This window comes from Heloderma suspectum, chromosome 1, assembly GCF_057233095.1.
Source record: "Heloderma suspectum isolate Gila_16-S chromosome 1, 16-S_ref, whole genome shotgun sequence".
NCBI classification, from domain to species: Eukaryota; Metazoa; Chordata; class Lepidosauria; order Squamata; family Helodermatidae; genus Heloderma; species Heloderma suspectum.
Genome location: NC_139458.1, coordinates 120,314,401 through 120,331,018, shown reverse-complemented (window position 1 = coordinate 120,331,018; position 16,618 = coordinate 120,314,401). Strand labels below are relative to the sequence as shown.

The following is a 16,618-nucleotide window of genomic DNA, read 5'->3' as shown; positions in this document are numbered from 1 at the left end:
CAGATGGAGGGCACCGAAAGGAGGCGTAGCACTCGCTTGGCGCACAAACAACAGTTGCATCCCGAGGACCCAAGGGAAAGAGGGAGGATCTCTCCCTAGCCCATAAGTTCAGGGTCTTCCCATGGTTCTCCTTCAAACGGGGACCAACTGCCTTACCTGGAGCTTAGGCTACTCTGCTGTCTTTCCCCAGTACTGTTCCTTGCTTAATCGCTAGTGATTAGTATCTGAAAGAGTCATAAAGTAATAAAGGAACAAAGTCTCGGAAAGAATTCCTCGTCGTCTGTGTCCTGAGTTGGCTATTGGTGGGGACTGCAAGAGGCAGATAGGGTGCTCCTGACACCATCTGCCCTTCAGACTATATGTAAGAAGCTAAGATCTGTGCTTACGCAATGACTGATATTTATGTATGTACAACAGCCTGCCCCAACTTGGTGTCTTCCAGAAATTTTGGACTATTGGTCTCATCATTCCTGCCCTTTGGCCATGCTAGCTGGGCTTGATAGAGTTGTGGTCCAAAGCATCTGGAGGGCACCAGGTCAAGGAAGGCTGATACACAGGATCTAGGCAAGCACACATCTCCTAAAATTTGTTCTTACACAGTGACTAATATTAATATATGAACAGGATCAAGTCTAGCACAGCTCATGGGGCCTATGCTCAGCTTAATCCTGTGAGTGCTGCCACCCCATTTCCCTGCCCAAAGCTCAACTGAAGGAGAATCAGATGGAAAGTCAGCAGCTCCTGTGGCAATTCAAGTGAATGCAAGAGCACATGTGGAGAGCTGAAGGCAAAAGAAGCTGCTATACTGCTGGGGGAGGAGGTGAGGAAAACAACATTTTGTTGTAATGAAGTTTGTCTTTGGCTAGAGAAAGAAGTCTGAATTCTTTCTGGATGGCAGGAAGGAGTGTTTGGGACTGCTCTTTTAGAGAACTGACCACTTTCTGTGTACATGCCCACTTCCCCTACCCAACTTGTGTAGTTCTAAATATATAGGAACAATTGAGGTCTCCTGTATTCTCTCCTTACAAGAATACTGGGTGTGCAGGAATTGTCCCTGGAATTTCCTACCACACAAAGAAAGCAGAAGCATAAAACATGCAATTTGTGAACTGCTTAGACAGCTTCAGCTATTGGGCAGTAAATAAATAAATATTTAAAAGATATGTTGAAAATAGAAAGCCCTCTACAAATTCCAATTAAAAATATGTATTTGACCATTTTAAGGAGCAGTCCTATGCTCCTGGAAAGCTGGTTTCTGAAGTTCCACCGCTGGGGCTGAAAACGGGTTGGGGGGATGGCTGAGGATCTGCATGGTCCTAGTCCCCTTCATTCTCCCCAAATGCCCCCAAACAGAGCTGGGGCCAACACCAGCCCAAGGACTAGCGTAGTAAATTCCCTACCATTGGTGGGAACTCCCCCTGTACACACCTCCTGCCTTGGCTCTGCCCTGGATCTCCCTCACTCTGGGACAGAAGATTGCTCTGCCTGTCTGCTTTACCTATCAGTCTGTGGCCTCTGATACCAATGGCCCCAACAAACAAAACAGGCATTATATTTATGACACTGTGTACAGCCAAAGAAGCTACTTTTGATTCCAGGGGAGATAGGCTCCTAAGACAAATTAGTGCCATTTCCGCACTGGCTAGAAAGGAATGTTGAAGTTTACTCCACAGTGGTTCTTCATGTAATTTTGTTTTAGCATGTTACCTTGTTCCTGGGTTGCCTCAGTTATAAAAGAAACAAAGGGTGCAATCTTATGCATGTTTGACAGAAAAAGTTCTGCAATTCCCAGCATTCCTCACCCAGCTATGATGGCTAGGGAATGCTGGGAGTTGTAGGACTTTTTTCTGTCTAACCATGCATAGGATTGCATCCAAATAAATTGTTGATCATGTGGTGAAACATTAAAATTATTAATTCTGGAGAAATGTTGATTGGCTGTTACATGCCAACAACTTCTTACAGAGATGCAGTTACTGTGATGTCAGTTTCCAGATTACTGCATAGGTTCTATATGGATAATCATTATGGCTCCTTTTTTCTTAGGCTTGTCAGCAATTTTTCTCCAGAGCATGTTCTCTGTGCACCTCTGGTGTGAAGCAGCATGAAAACAAAAGTGACAGAACAATTTAATAAAATATATACATTGGAAACCTATAGTAATTAAGGCCAAGCCAAAATGGGATGCCAAAATGTGGAGGATGTATTTTGCAGCAAAAAAAAAATAAATCATACTAATACACCCACCTTGTTTTGGTGATTGTTGTGTAGGAGGGGCTATAAAATGGGGCACAACTGTTCATCCATTCAGCATGAGGGCAGGGTTCCCTTACTCTGATTTGTCTTTTTTACATAATTATATTGCCATATCTGGTAGGCTATATGGAATTATCAGTAAGTCTATTCAGTGAGGGCAATGTCTTGCTTTGGCTTAGTGGTATCATTATAGCCAAGGCTATGTGGCAACATGATGTGCGTAGATGATTTCTGATTGGATGGGATCACCTCCTGAGCTCCTGTGTTGTTGTTGTTGTTGTTGTTTTTAAAAATGGCACCAAAGTTACAGATTAAGGACATAAGCAGCTGTGCACAGGCTGTGAATAATGAGAAGGAAAAATAAGCGTGGTCCCCCTGAAAGTTTTTGCTTCCTGAAACATCTCCTATTTTATGATGAAACTTTTCATGGGTGAAAATTTGGAACATCCCTAGTAGTGATTTGTGCTGAAAAAATGGATATTCGAGAGGACAATTCCCCCACCTCGCATTAACAGTAAGAATTTTGCAGTTTTAAAAATTGCCCAGCAGGTGGAGCAAGCATATCATTCTTAATATTGGACCACCCCACCCCACAAGTAGTACTTTGAATCTATTTAGTTTAGTTTCAAAGTACTCTTCATCTTGTATGCCTGTAGGGAAGTCACTTAGTCTCTTGGCAAGGCCCTTGTGCCTTTAATAGCTTCATGACATGAATAAAATTAATAGGCAATAACAAAAAGATAGATCTCCTAAATTTTCTATCAGTTACACAGCTGTTAACATCACAGGAGCCCTGCCTAGAAAAAAAAAAGTATATAAGCCTTGCTAAACTGCCCTGCATCTGTTGTGATTGCTGCTTTTGTAATGCCTACATTTTTCATCTTCATTCCCCATTGTCTCATCTTCCTTTCAAATTCTACTGGATGATAAATGGTAGGTATGACATATTAGTGCTCGTACTAAAGCTGTAAATAAGTTATTTCAAGGGAATCCCACTGGAAAATAGTGTCTGTCTATGTGCAGATGACATTGAAACACTCACTCATGTATTGTTGTTTTGCTCCTTTTATAGAGATTTGCAGAAAGAATTAACCCCACTATTAGTATCTCTCTTAGGGTGTTCAGCTGATATGTATGTATCCTTCCTCCTTGCAACCAAGATAAACTGGTGACAGCAAAGTCTGCAAAAATTTTGGCAGTTGCCATTAAAATAGGTCTACTATGGTGCATGGAGTCCTAACTCTTTTTATAAATTTTAGTTTGGAAATTTTATGTGCTCAGTAGTGTTTTATATTTGATGTGTTTTGTGATTGATGCAAATATTTTATAATGTTTAGTTTCATAATTTTATTTGTTCTGTTGTGTTTTATATTTGATGCATAACTGCAATGGCCTATGGCTGATTAAAATAAATATATATAATTATTAGATCCACTACACTGAGTGCCAACACAGTTAGCCACTTTTCAGAATCCTCCATGTGGGAGTTGTAATATTTTGCCTGTTTGGGACAATTGCTATATTGTAGTACAGAATGTTATTTGGGCAAAAAGGAAATCAGTAGAGATCATGTGCTTCCTTCTGCTGCCCTTGTACATGCATGTCTGTTTATCTGTCCATACATAAACACAAAGGTTAATTCTAGTGTTAAGCCAAAATATGAGGCCTGTTTTGCCAAGCAGTTCACCACCGTTTGTGGGGGCAACTGAACCTTAGGGAATGTTCACCTTTTCTGCAACATGATGGAACACAATCCAGAGAAGGGGTGGATTGTATTCTGCATATAATCGTGAATCATCTTCCTTAAACTATCTTTGGCATGTGATATACAAAGGTCAGAGGGATCTCTCCACTTTTCTTGGGAAATGATGCTCTAAGAGAGGAGGGATCCCAATTTTGCAGTGGAAAGCCATGTCCTGCTTTTTCAGAGAAAATGTGCTCCCTGAAATGTAACCTTTTATGGTGAAAAAGCAGGAAGTTGGCAGACTTAGAGCTTCCTTGCTCCTGAGGTGAGCACAGTGCCTGGAAGAAGTGGCAGTGGAAGGGAGGGAGAAGTGGTTGTGGCAGCCAGGCGGTTCAGAACCGGGGGTGTGTGAGAAAGACGTGACAGTGGGTAGGTTGGGGACAGCAGAAGTGTCAGGTAGGCAGGGGAAGAAGTGGTGCGGGAGGTGGTAGAAACGGCTGTGGCCAGTTTAGGGGCAGAGAACCAGTGGGCTGGAGAGAAAGAAGAAAGAAAGCAGCAGCAAAGGCAATCCGGAGCAGGGGACAAGCAGCAGTATGGTGAGAGGTGGCAGTGGGGAGGGAAAGGAAATCCTGAGAGGGGATGGGGGAATCCAGGTGAGGGGAGGCAAGAAAAGAGGGAATCCAGGGAAGGGAGGGGGCAAGAAAAGAGGGAATCCTCGGAAAAAAATGACAAGTGCGCCCTAAACGTTTGCCTACCCCTGTGCTGCACCATCCCAATGGATTTGTGGTACAGAATTTCAAATGGGCGTTAACACTAGTGTGAGGAGCAGTGTTGAAGGGGAGATTTCTGTGACCCAGGGCAATCATGGGTCAGGGCTTTCACACCAGACTGGTGTGGGATTCAGTGGAGTGCCAGTGCCTGATAAAATGAGCCATGTGCACTGAATTTTAAAACACCGACACACCACAGATTAGCCTCTGTGTGTTCCTGATGGTAATTAGTTGTATCACCTAACCTCTGTTCAGTAGGAGATTTCTGTGGCTGGAAAATATGGCCTGGAAGCAGTCATTTCAGGATTGAATTAAATTTGACTCCTCCTGGGAGTAAGACAAGTACCACGTACCAATAACTGATAAGCAAGCGCAGTAAACCAAAACTGAGCAGCAGTCCACTGAAAGAATGCATTGTTCCTGCAGTTCACCTTAGCATGACCAAGCTTGTTTTCCTAGCCCATTGGATGAAAATAATATTGTTTTAATGAGCTTTTAGAGGACTGCAATGAAAATAAATTGAATTTAGTGAATCAAATGGCATCTAGGTTGTTTGCGTTTACTAACAACCCTGTAAAGACAGACTCTCCGCAAGATCTAGCGGGGCAGTCCTCTTAATCTGTTGCATAGAACAATAAAAAGTCAGACTGACCTACAGTGTACTCCTATACATGTCTACTCAGAAGTAAGCCCCATTCAGTTCAGTGGTGTTTACTCACAGGAAAGCATGTATCGGATTGCAGACTTAAAGGTTTTGGTCTCAACAAAACCTGGGAATGACTAATTCACTCCAGAATGTATTTGTCTCTCTTCCCGTCTTTCCCATATAAAGGCTTGTAATTTGGCGTGTTCAGATTGCTGCTGACACAGAAGAGTGGTTACCAGTTAATGGGAAGAGTCTGATAGGTCTTGCAAGCAGAAGGACTAAAGTAGCACCCCTAAAACTTGATTGAAGGCAGCCCACAAGACCGATGCCCATCTTTATCTCATCATGGTCCTCCCATATTTGAACCGCGGGGCTACTCACACTGCCGCATAGTTTCTTGTCTCTATGCTGCTCAGTGTAAAGTTGCAGCCACTTTTACCTCAGCTTGGTGTGGCTGTCTCTCCTTCATTCACACACTGCACTACCAGGGCCAGCTAGCCCTGGCATGCAGCAAGCTGAAGCTGACTGCTTCAGGTAGTTGAACATAGGCTGGTAGCTGAAGACAGGCCTTGATTTCTGACTGGTGCCACAGGCTTCTTAAAAGTGTTGGGCCCAGGGCCGGTGCCTGCTTGGAGTCCACAGAGAGGAACCCCCTGGAGTTGCTACTTGTTTTCATTGTTTCGACCTTCTTCAGCTGCTTCTCCCTCTGGCTCACACAATGGTGGTAGTGAGGAGGAGGAGCAGTAGATAGTGCTGCCTACTTTCTTACTGGCTCTCTGCCCGTCAAGCAAGCAAGTGGTAGCGATGATGAGAAAGAGGACGACGAGCAGTAGCAGCTGGTGACAATGGTGGTGAGAAGGGAGAGTCACTGAGGGAGGGGCCCATTGAGGGTATGTAGCCCAGGGCCCCTCCAAAACTCGGAGCCGGCACTGGTTGGGCCCCAGCATTTAGTGCTCTGCTTCAGTCTTCGCTGGCACTGTCTGTCGTACACAGAAATGGTACTGGATGAAAATACAAAAGAAAATGCAGCACAAAAGCAAACATTTAAGCACGTTACAAATGCAAGAAATAAGATTAATCAAGTGCATAGTTTACAAGAAATACTGTATACAATCAGAAGCCAAACATGATGTAATGTTAAATGTGTCTTTGCACTTAAGATGACCATTTTAAAAATGCCAGCACCGGCGAGAGCCGGTGATGAACAGGATCACAGCAGTTGGGAAGGGTTTTTTTTTTCATCTCCGCTGCAGACATCATAAAAATATTTCCTTGGAAGCTGCTGTTTGCATTAGAAGGAAATCCCCCCCTTAGTGCCAATGGGAGATTTCCTCCCAATGCAAACATCAGCTTCCTTGCCTGATGTAATCCCAGAAATCCTCAGCCCAGAAGCAGTTATTTATATTTCGAAAAGCATGCATGTTAATTGTAAGCATAGCCAAGTTCTTACTTCGCTATGGCCAAGTCAGCTGGAACTCAAGAGAGGTCTAGGTTCAAATTATACTGAACCATGCCCTGCAGATTAGTGTTTGGCTTAATAGGAGGAAATTGATGTTCACTGATCAGAAAAGCCCCTTATGTTTCATGGGAAGAACTACATTTTAAAAGTAGAAAAATACATAGACATATAATTCACTGTCAAGTCACCAGCATCCTGTAAGGGACTTTCCCTCCCCCAACAACACAGTTGGACTCCACAATATGGAATCGTCCTTAGGCCGATAATAATTGGGAAAGTAAGGTAATTCTCACACACAAACACGATTACATCAGTCAGTTTCTATGAAAAAGCTTGTTCTTACAACAAAATTTCAGTGTTTTCAGGTTATCTTTATTCAGGGTTGAGATGCTGCCATAGGAAGAGTTATACTTGGAAAAAAGATAGATAATATCCCAGAATCTGATTTGATGTGCCATCCCAAAACGGCAGCTTCTTACCCAGTTGCTTGGATCCTGCATTGCTCTTCCATGTGCAGAGGGGCTCACTCCAATCCAATAGAGGGTCCTGCTGGTAGAAGGGGAGGTTTTGCCAATTCTCCCTTCCCTCTGCAGTCCCCAGCGCCATTTCCCATGCTGCTCTGCAGGGTCCCCAACCAGCTGGAGTAGATTTTCAGAAGGCAGTGGAATCAGTGAAAATCACCTCCCCTGCACCCCTTTCTGCCAGTGGTAGTTTCCTATGAGCAGAGTTTTGCTCACAGGAAGTTAGGATCCAAGCCAATATGCTTAAAAGACCTTGAAAGAAGTGTAGGCTTGATAGGACAAAGCAGTGATTTAATTCTTAGCAACAAGCATACAGACTGAAACTTATCTGTTGCCCACTCCATCCATTTCACAGCGGGAGTTGTCTCCTTTCTGAAAGGAAAGCAACTTCTTCCAAACTGATTGTCAATTTGCAACAGTGTGTTCCTGCTAAGATGCACTATTTTGTTTTCATCTCTCTTGTTATTTTTTATACTAAGGTTGGAGATGAGATCGTTCGAATAAATGGATACTCCATTTCTTCATGTACTCATGAAGAAGTGATTAATCTTATTCGGACAAAGAAAACTGTGTCTATAAAAGTGCGACGTGAGTAGAATATTTTAACATATGCTACAATCCCCATACTTTAATGCTCTTAAGAAAAGCTAATCTGCAAATGATGCTAACTGAGATTAAACATTATTTCTTGCAGATGTTGGCATGATACCTGTCAAAAGGTAATGGTCTGTATATTTGAGATACAATATGGACTGTATATAGTACTTTTTATTGCATCTTTCAGCTTCCTTGGCTTAGAAACATGACACACTGAAAACTGAAAATGACACAGCTGGAGTGATTAGCACAGAATAGTCTTAGGGGTTCATCACACGGAGCTTTTATCCTGCTATTGAGATGGCTCTCTCATGGACGTTTGCAGGCTCTTTAGATGACATCGTTACCCTCCAGGGTGTCTACTGCAATTTCCCCCAGCCTATCCCGTGTTTTCCCCAAACAAAATAAATGTGGTATTTTTTCCAGCCCACAGAACAGGAGCAGCATGACCGCCCCGTGAAATTCTCCACTAGCAGAAGAAACTGCTCTGTCTGCCTGCTGTGGGTGTTTGTTTTCAGTTGCTGGGGGGGCGCGCAGTCAGGATGACAAAGGCATTGAGGATGAGGTTGGGAGTGGGGTGTGCAGGAGCAGATTTGACAGGCACGAGGGCAAGAATTGCCTGTTGAGTGCAACTCCTGCCTCCACTCAAATCTTGCTGAGGAAGGACTTTCCTTGATTCTCAGGTGTCTGCCATGTAAATGCTTGAGCACATTTCTCAGTTGGAGGGAAAAGAGGGTAAAAAGTCTCCCTGCAACAAAGGGAGACACATCTGATCCCCTATACCACCAAGCTCAGAAGCAATGTCCTCTGTTGATTCAGAGCACCCTATTAAGTTCAGTGGGGCTTAAGTAAGTGTCCCAAGGGTTGTAGACTTACAGGGCAATCTTATGTCTACTCAGAAGCAAGTCCCATTGAGTTCAATGGGGTTTACTCCCACATAAGTGTGCCAAGGGTTGCAGACTTACGGCACAATCTTACATTTTATGTCTACTCAGAAGTAAGTCTGAGGTTTCCTGGGGCTGCGAGGAAAGAGTATAGCAGAAGTTAAGCTATGGAAACAAGAAACCACCCACCCCTACCCACACTCCTTTGCACACATGCCAGGGAGGGAGGGAGGCACTCCCTCAGTTCAAACCACATGTCTGCTGTGTAAAGGAGCCCTTCCTAATCCCGCAAAGGAACCAAAAGCAGGAAGCTCCGGAAAGGATGTGGATTTTTGTGGGGGGGTTGCTTAATGTAGAAACACCCTTAGTTTGCCTTTGTTTTATATTTGCAAGTTTACATTTCAGCCTTATTTGTTGATTTGGTTTGTAAACTAGAGATATGTCATCTTCTAGTTGTAAACTTGACATTTCTCAATCAGAGGAAACTATAGAGTCTCCCAGTCATAAGTCACACTTCACAGAAGGTTAGGCACAATTTATAGCAATAGGCTAAGATGCAATCCTATGGTCCCTGGAAGGCTGTCCAAGGGGCCATATGTTTTTCAGATCAAGTAATAACTAGCATTTGTCTCCACCTTTTGGGATCATATTACCTACATATGACCAAATACAAAATACAGATTACCTAAAGCAGGGGCGGGCAGGAGGTAGATCTCCCAATGTTTCAGAGAACTCCCAGAAGCCCCTGCCAGCATGGCCATTGGTCAGGAATGCTCAAAGCCCAAAACATCTGGAGATCAACTTTCTGCCCATCCCTGCTCTGAAGCCTTTTAAAAGCATCTGTCTAGCCAGCAGACAGTTAACAGTTTACATGCCCCAGCCATTTCATAGCAAGTAAGTTAAATTGCAGCTCGGGTCAACTAGACCTATGGTATGAAAGCATCCATAATTCATATTTTTCAGCATCTTTCCACTGTTCTTTTCCTCTAGCTCTCCTGATGAGCCCCTCAAGTGGCAATTTGTAGACCAGTTTGTATCAGATCCTGGGGTAAGGCACCCATGCAGCTTTGAGAAAATATATTTTGTTGCATAAAAATTCCATTTAAAAAAATCTATGCTCATTTTAGAATATTTGCATTGCACCAGTTTACAATATGGTATATTGGGTACTGCACAAATGTGTTGGCTATTTATTGTTGTGGATTTTTAAAGACATTTTTACCCCAGAGTTGCTTACAGTTTTTAAAAACAGTTTCCCTGAACAGCTTACAGATCAATAAAAGGACTGTCACTTCCCTCAGGCTTATAGTTTTAAATACACAACACAAAAGGGAAAAGAGATGGGCAGGAAAAAAGAAAACTCCAGCACAAATTCTTGAAGTCATAAGAACTGAAAGGCTATTAGAAGAATGACCAGCTGGGATGGAAATAGTTCCGGTAGGCCGATGGAATGGCAGCAACTAGGTGACAAGGGAGGGCCAGAGGGCAGAGGCTGATCTCTCAGCAGAGCCAATGGATAGTCCTGCCTCCCTTTTCTCCCTCTGCTTGGCCTAATAAAATGCCTGTTAAGAGCACCTAAGAAAATTAAGCTAATGTACGAGCTGTATATTTCCCAAACACTTTTGGATATAAGGAGCTGCCTTAGATCAATGATACTCAGAGTAGCTAGAGAGGTGAACTTGGCAAACATGGGTTCAGATATCCGCTCAAGCTTGTTAAATGGCTTTGGGCCAATCATTCTTTCTCATCCTAACCTACCTCCCAGGGTAGTTTGGAGAAAACCTTCATATATACTGCCTTGAGCTCTTTAGAGGAAATATGGTATTCAAATATATCATATATACTAATAGTGATCTCACTTCTCTAAGTGCCACCCTTTTTGCAGCTAAAATGGCACCACCAATACACAAAAGGGAGATATCAGCATGACTGGGGGGAAGTACTTTACATAAGTACAAAAATATATGAAGGGCCCATTTGATCAAGCTTACTTATAAATTATGAGTTGTGCTTGAAAATATGTAGGCTTTTCTCTCTGTTAGCTTAGATACTGTATCAGTGTGCACAATACAACCATCATGATAAGGTTAATTCCATAAATACAAAAATGAAATACTTTGGAAGCAGTAAATGAATAGGTTCCTGCAGAAATAAATATAACCCTGATTGTGGTGATTTTATGTTCATACTTTTAACAGGCTGTTTCCAGCATCCAGGATTTAATGTTAGCAGCTTAAGGGCTATGAACAATAAGCTTAGGGAACTCATTTGGTTTTATATAACAGCACTGAATGAACCATCAGTTACAGATGGATATTACTATAACATTGTTATTAATGTAACAGTGGGGCATGCAAGAAAATGTTGAAATGTGGAATTTTCCTGTTCAGGTTTCAACTGCTCCATTCCATTCCCACTCCCCCACTCCAGTTTTCCATTTTCCTCCCAACAGTCAATCAGCATTCCTTGTGCACTGAACATGCTCAGACCTCACTGGGCTATTTTGAAGGGTTTATTTCCTCCCTTTAAGGTACCATACTATGCATGTTTAGACAGAAAAGAAGTCCTACAACTTCCAGTAAACCCCAGCCAGCCTCTGGCTGGGGCAGCCTGGGAGTTTTAGGACTTTTACCTGTTTAAATATGTATAAGATGGTGTCCTTAAGGGCTTTTTTCCTTTTTTTCTTGTCCTTGTCCAAACTGTGGGCTTGCTCCCTCATGTGCATAGATGGTGCCATTTTAGCTTCTCTAGAATAGGCACTCAGAGAACTGGGTTTGCTATATATACTGATGCACAATATGTATAAAAGGATGAACAATATCTTAGGTTTTTCCTTTTGTGTCTATCTCCTAATACCTTGTGGAAAAGTTTAGACTGACTTTAATGGGGGGCAGTCTGGGGGTGCTCAACATCCCTCTTTAGCTAATGGAAGCCAATGGACTGCAGTTTCAGAAACTCTTATGCCTGTTCTTTCTCATTTTAGGAAGGTAAGAGCAGTGTAGCAGGACTTGCGTCATCTGGAGGAAGCCATAAAGAAAAGAAAGTTTTCATTAGCTTGATTGGTACAAAGGGCATGGGATGCAGGTGAGCTGCTATTTATTTTAGTTCTCATTTTTTTCCACTCATTTCTTCAGGAAGATATAATGGGTATGATTCAAGTGAAATGAAGAACTTTTTTCTATGGAGTTTTATTTTATTTCAAAATAAACTTAACAAAATAAAGGCAACAAAAAGAACATACGTGATAATAAATCAAGATCACATAAAATGCGATTTATAAAAGGAGCACGTGTGGGTGTATGTTATTTTGTGTGTATGTGTTAATCAGAAAAAATACAGGCAACTGTACGTGGCTGGAATTGGATCAAAGTGTGAAGAAGTTCAGCATAGGAAAAAATGGAAAAGGAGAACTTTTAAGCCCCATTGACTTCAGTGTTAGAAAATTAAGTATGTGTTCTACTTTCCCACTTTGATCAATAGGGTTAAAAACGATTAACTTTGGCAGGAGCATAGTATTAAAATTTTATTACAAATTATTGTGCTGACAACCAGAGATAAACCGCAGATAACCCTTGTCCCTTATGGCTCAACATCTCAACTCTTTGGCTTCTGAGCCATGTGTAGTTGCACTGAAATATGGATTCCTTATACTGAATCATTGTGCAAACAGGCATTCATTATTGAAAAGTGAGTATTAGCATGGTCACTTTACCACAAACTGTATGAACTACATCCTCTTCTCATATGTACCAAGGCAGTTCCACTCTCTTGAGTGAGCCCATCTCCTTCTATCAACAGATAAAGAACCAGGCCTTGGCTTTCAGTCATATGGTTCTTCTTTGGCACACTGGCATATGTCACACAATGTGACATGTCTAATGGGTCAACAGTGTTGACTGCAATAGAATGTGAGCAGCAGTGGGATGGTACAAGAGGAGTAATTACATAAGGTACATCAGCTATGCAGCTGATCTAATGTATTCTCATCAATCTGAAAGTAATGGAGGGGGAGAAACTATACGCCAAAGAAGTGCTAAGATGGCTAAAAGGATTATTTACTTGAATTATAATATTGTGTGATATTTCTTTTCATTGTTTATTCCAGTATTTCTAGTGGTCCCACACAAAAGCCAGGCATTTTCATAAGCAATGTTAAACCACATTCTCTGTCTGCAGAAGTAGGGTTAGAGGTGAGTATAATATGCATGAATCCATCTGGTTACGTGGTAGTTTTTATTTGAAATCACTTCTAATACCCATCCTCTAACGATAGAGGAAGCAAAATCAGTGATGTCTTCCACAAGTCAAAGCAGAATAAATAAAAAAAGGTTGTTGTTGTTGTTCAGTCGTTCAGTCGTGTCCGACTCTTCGTGACCCCATGGACCATAGCATGCCAGGCCTTCCTGTCCTGCGCTCTCTCCCGGAGCGTGCTCAAGTTCATATTCATTGCATCCGTGATGCTATCTAGCCATCTCATCCTCTGCCGTCCCCTTCTCCTTTTGCCTTCAGTCTTTCCCAGCATCAGGGTCTTTTCCAGGGAGTTTTCTCTTCGCATTAGGTGGCCAAAATACTGGAGCTTCAGCTTCAGTATCTGTCCTTCCAATGAGCAGTCAGGGTTGATTTCCTTTAGGATGGACTGATTTGACCTCCTTGCAGTCCAGGGGACTCGTGAGAGTCTTCTCCAGCACCACAGTTCGAAAGCATCAATTCTTCGGCGCTCAGCCTTCCTTATAGTCCAGCTCTCACAGCCATACATTACTACTGGGAAAACCATAGCTTTGATTAGACGGACCTTTGTCGGCAAGGTGATGTCTCTGCTTCTTACTATGCTGTCTAGGTTTGCCATAGCTTTCCTCCCAAGGAGCAAGCGTCTTTTAATTTCATGGCTACAGTCACCATCTGCGGTGATCTTGGAGCCCAAGAAAGTAAAATCTGTCACTGCTTCCATTTCTTCCCCTTCTATATGCCAGGAAGTGATAGGGCCAGATGCCATGATCTGAGTTTTTTTAATGTTGAGTTTCAAACCAGCTTTTGTACTCTCCTCTTTCACCCTCAACAAGAGGCTCTTGAGATCCTCTTCGCTTTCTGCCATTAGGGTGGTATCGTCTGCATATCGGAGGTTGTTGATAATTCTCCCGGCAATCTTAATTCCGATCTCTGATTCATCCAACCCGGCATTTCTCATGATGTACTCTGCATATAAGTTAAATAAGCAGGGTGACAATATGCAGCCTTGTCGTACTCCTTTCCCAATTTTGAACCAATCGGTTGTTCCATCTCTGGTTCTTACTGTTGCTTCTTGACCCTCGTACAGGTTTCTCAGGAGACAGGTAAGGTGGTCTGGTACTCCCATCACTTTAAGAATTTGCCACAGTTTGTTGTGATCCACACAATCAAAGGCTTTAGCGTAGTCAATGAAGCAGAAATAGACGTTTTTCTGGAATTCTCTTGCTTTTTCCATGATGCAGCGAATGTTGGCGATTTGATCTCTAGTTCCTCTGCCTCTTCTAAACCCAGCTTGTACTTCCGGTAGTTCTCGGTTCGCATACTGCTGAAGCCTAGCTTGTAGGATTTTGAGCATCACCTTGCTGGCATGTGAAATGAGCGCAATTGTGCGGTAGTTTGAACACTCTTTGGCATTGCCCTTCTTTGGAATTGGAATGTAAACTGACCTTTTCCAGTCTTGTGGCCACTGTTGAGTGTTCCAGATTTGTTGGCATATTGAATGCAGCACTTTAACAGCATCATCTTTTAGGATTTTAAATAGCTCGGCTGGAATCCTGTCATCTCCGCTAGCTTTGTTGTTACTAATGCTTCCTAAGGCCCACTTGACTTCACTCTCTAGGATGTCCGGCTCAAGTTCAGTGACCGCACTATCATGGCTATCAGGGACATTCAAATCTTTCCTGTATAGTTCTTCTGTGTATTCTTGCCACCTCTTCTTAATCTCATCTGCTTCTGTGAGGTCCCTGCCTTCTTTGTCCTTTATCATGCCCGTCTTTGCACCAAACGTTCCCTTGAGATCTCCAATTTTCTTGAAGAGATCTCTAGTCTTTCCCATTCTGTTGTTTTCCTCGATTTCTTTGCATTGTTCATTTAAGAAGGCCTTCTTGTCTCTCCTTGCTATTCTCTGGAACTCTGCATTCAGTTGGGTATATCTTCCCCTTTCTCCCTTGCTTTTCGCTTCCCTTCTTTCGTGAGCTACTTGTAAAGCCTCATCAGACAGCCACTTGGCTTTCTTGCATTTCTTTTTCTTTGGGATGGATTTCGTTGCTGCCTCCTGAACAATGTGACGGACCTCCGTCCATAGTTCCTCAGGCACTCTGTCTATCAGGTCTAATCCCTGAAATCTATTCCTCACCTCCACTGTATATTCATCAGGGATATGATTTAGGTCATACCTGAACGGTTTAGTGGTTTTCCCGACGTTCTTCAATTTAAGCTGAAATTTTGCAAGAAGCAGCTCATGATCTGAGCCACAGTCAGCTCCAGGTCTTGTTTTTACTGACTGTATGGAGCTTCTCCATCTTTGGCTGCAAAGGACATAATTAATCTGATTTCGATATTGACCATCTGGTGACGTCCATGTGTAGAGTCGCCTCTTGTGCTGTTGGAAAAGAGTGTTTGCTATGATCAGCATGTTCTCTTGGCAAAACTCTATTAGCTTTTGTCCTGCTTCATTTTGTACACCAAGGCCATGCCTGCCTGTTATCCCGGTGATTTCTTGACTTCCTACTTTAGCATTCCAATCCCCTATGATGAAGAGGACATCTTTTTTGGGTGTTAGTTCTAGAAGGTGTTGTAGGTCTTCATAGAACCGATCAACCTCAGCTTCTTCGGCCTCAGTGGTTGGGGCATAGACTTGAATTACTGTGATGTTGAATGGTTTGCCTTGGATTCGTACTGAGATCATTCTATCATTTTTAAGATTGTACCCCAGTACTGCTTTTCCCACCCTTTTGTTGACTATGAGTGCTACTCCATTTCTTCTAAGGGATTCTTGCCCACAATAGTAGATATGATGGTCACCTGAATTAAATTCGCCCATGCCTCTCCATTTTAGTTCGCTGATTCCCAAGATGTCGATGTTCAATCTTGCCATCTCATGTTTGACCACCTCCAGCTTACCTTGATTCATTGAACTGACATTCCAGGTTCCTAAACAATATTGTTCTTTACAGCATTGGATTTTCTTTTCACCGCCAGACACATCCACAGCTGAGTGTCCTTTCGGCTTTGGCCCAGCCGCTTCACTCTTTCTGGCGCTACTTGGAAATACCCTCTGCTCTTCCCCAGTAGCATATTGGACACCTTCCGACCTGAGGGGCTCATCTTCCGGCCTCATCTCTTTTAGCCTTGTGATACGTTCCATGGGGTTTTCTTGGCAAGAATACTGGAGTGGGTTGCCATTTCCTTCTCCAGTGGACCACATTTTGTCAGAACTCTCTGCCATGACCTGTCCGTCTTGGGTGGCCCTGCACGGCATAGCTTATGGCTTCACTCTAATAATGTATACCTTCATCCTATGATTAGTCACTCTGAACTGGTCTAATCTCATTAAGTATTCTAAAGCAAGTGGTTTAAGAACTGTAGCCTATGTGAGAAGTGTACTACAACTTCAAATATTTGGTTTGCTTGCTTTTAGGTTGGTGATCAGATTGTTGAAGTAAATGGAATGGACTTTTCTAATGTGGATCACAAAGAGGTAATGAAAAGAGCCCAGCTGTCCTGTTTAAATAATATGTAAATGAATAATATGTAACTTCAGTCAACCCATTTCACAACTTTGGGAAATAATTTA

The 16,618-nt window shown here is 42.6% G+C and overlaps 1 protein-coding gene across 1 annotated transcript in view; it reads left to right on the top strand.

Annotated features, from left to right (window-relative positions):
- USH1C (USH1 protein network component harmonin) overlaps positions 1–16,618 on the top strand; it is a 104,333-nt gene that overhangs the window by 25,477 nt on the left and 62,238 nt on the right. The window contains exons 5-10 of the mRNA XM_084828496.1: positions 7,816–7,924; positions 8,031–8,055; positions 9,808–9,865; positions 11,801–11,901; positions 12,923–13,007; positions 16,463–16,522. Coding sequence (XP_084684622.1) covers positions 7,816–7,924; positions 8,031–8,055; positions 9,808–9,865; positions 11,801–11,901; positions 12,923–13,007; positions 16,463–16,522 — 438 coding nt within the window. The remainder of the gene's footprint in view (positions 1–7,815; positions 7,925–8,030; positions 8,056–9,807; positions 9,866–11,800; positions 11,902–12,922; positions 13,008–16,462; positions 16,523–16,618) is intronic.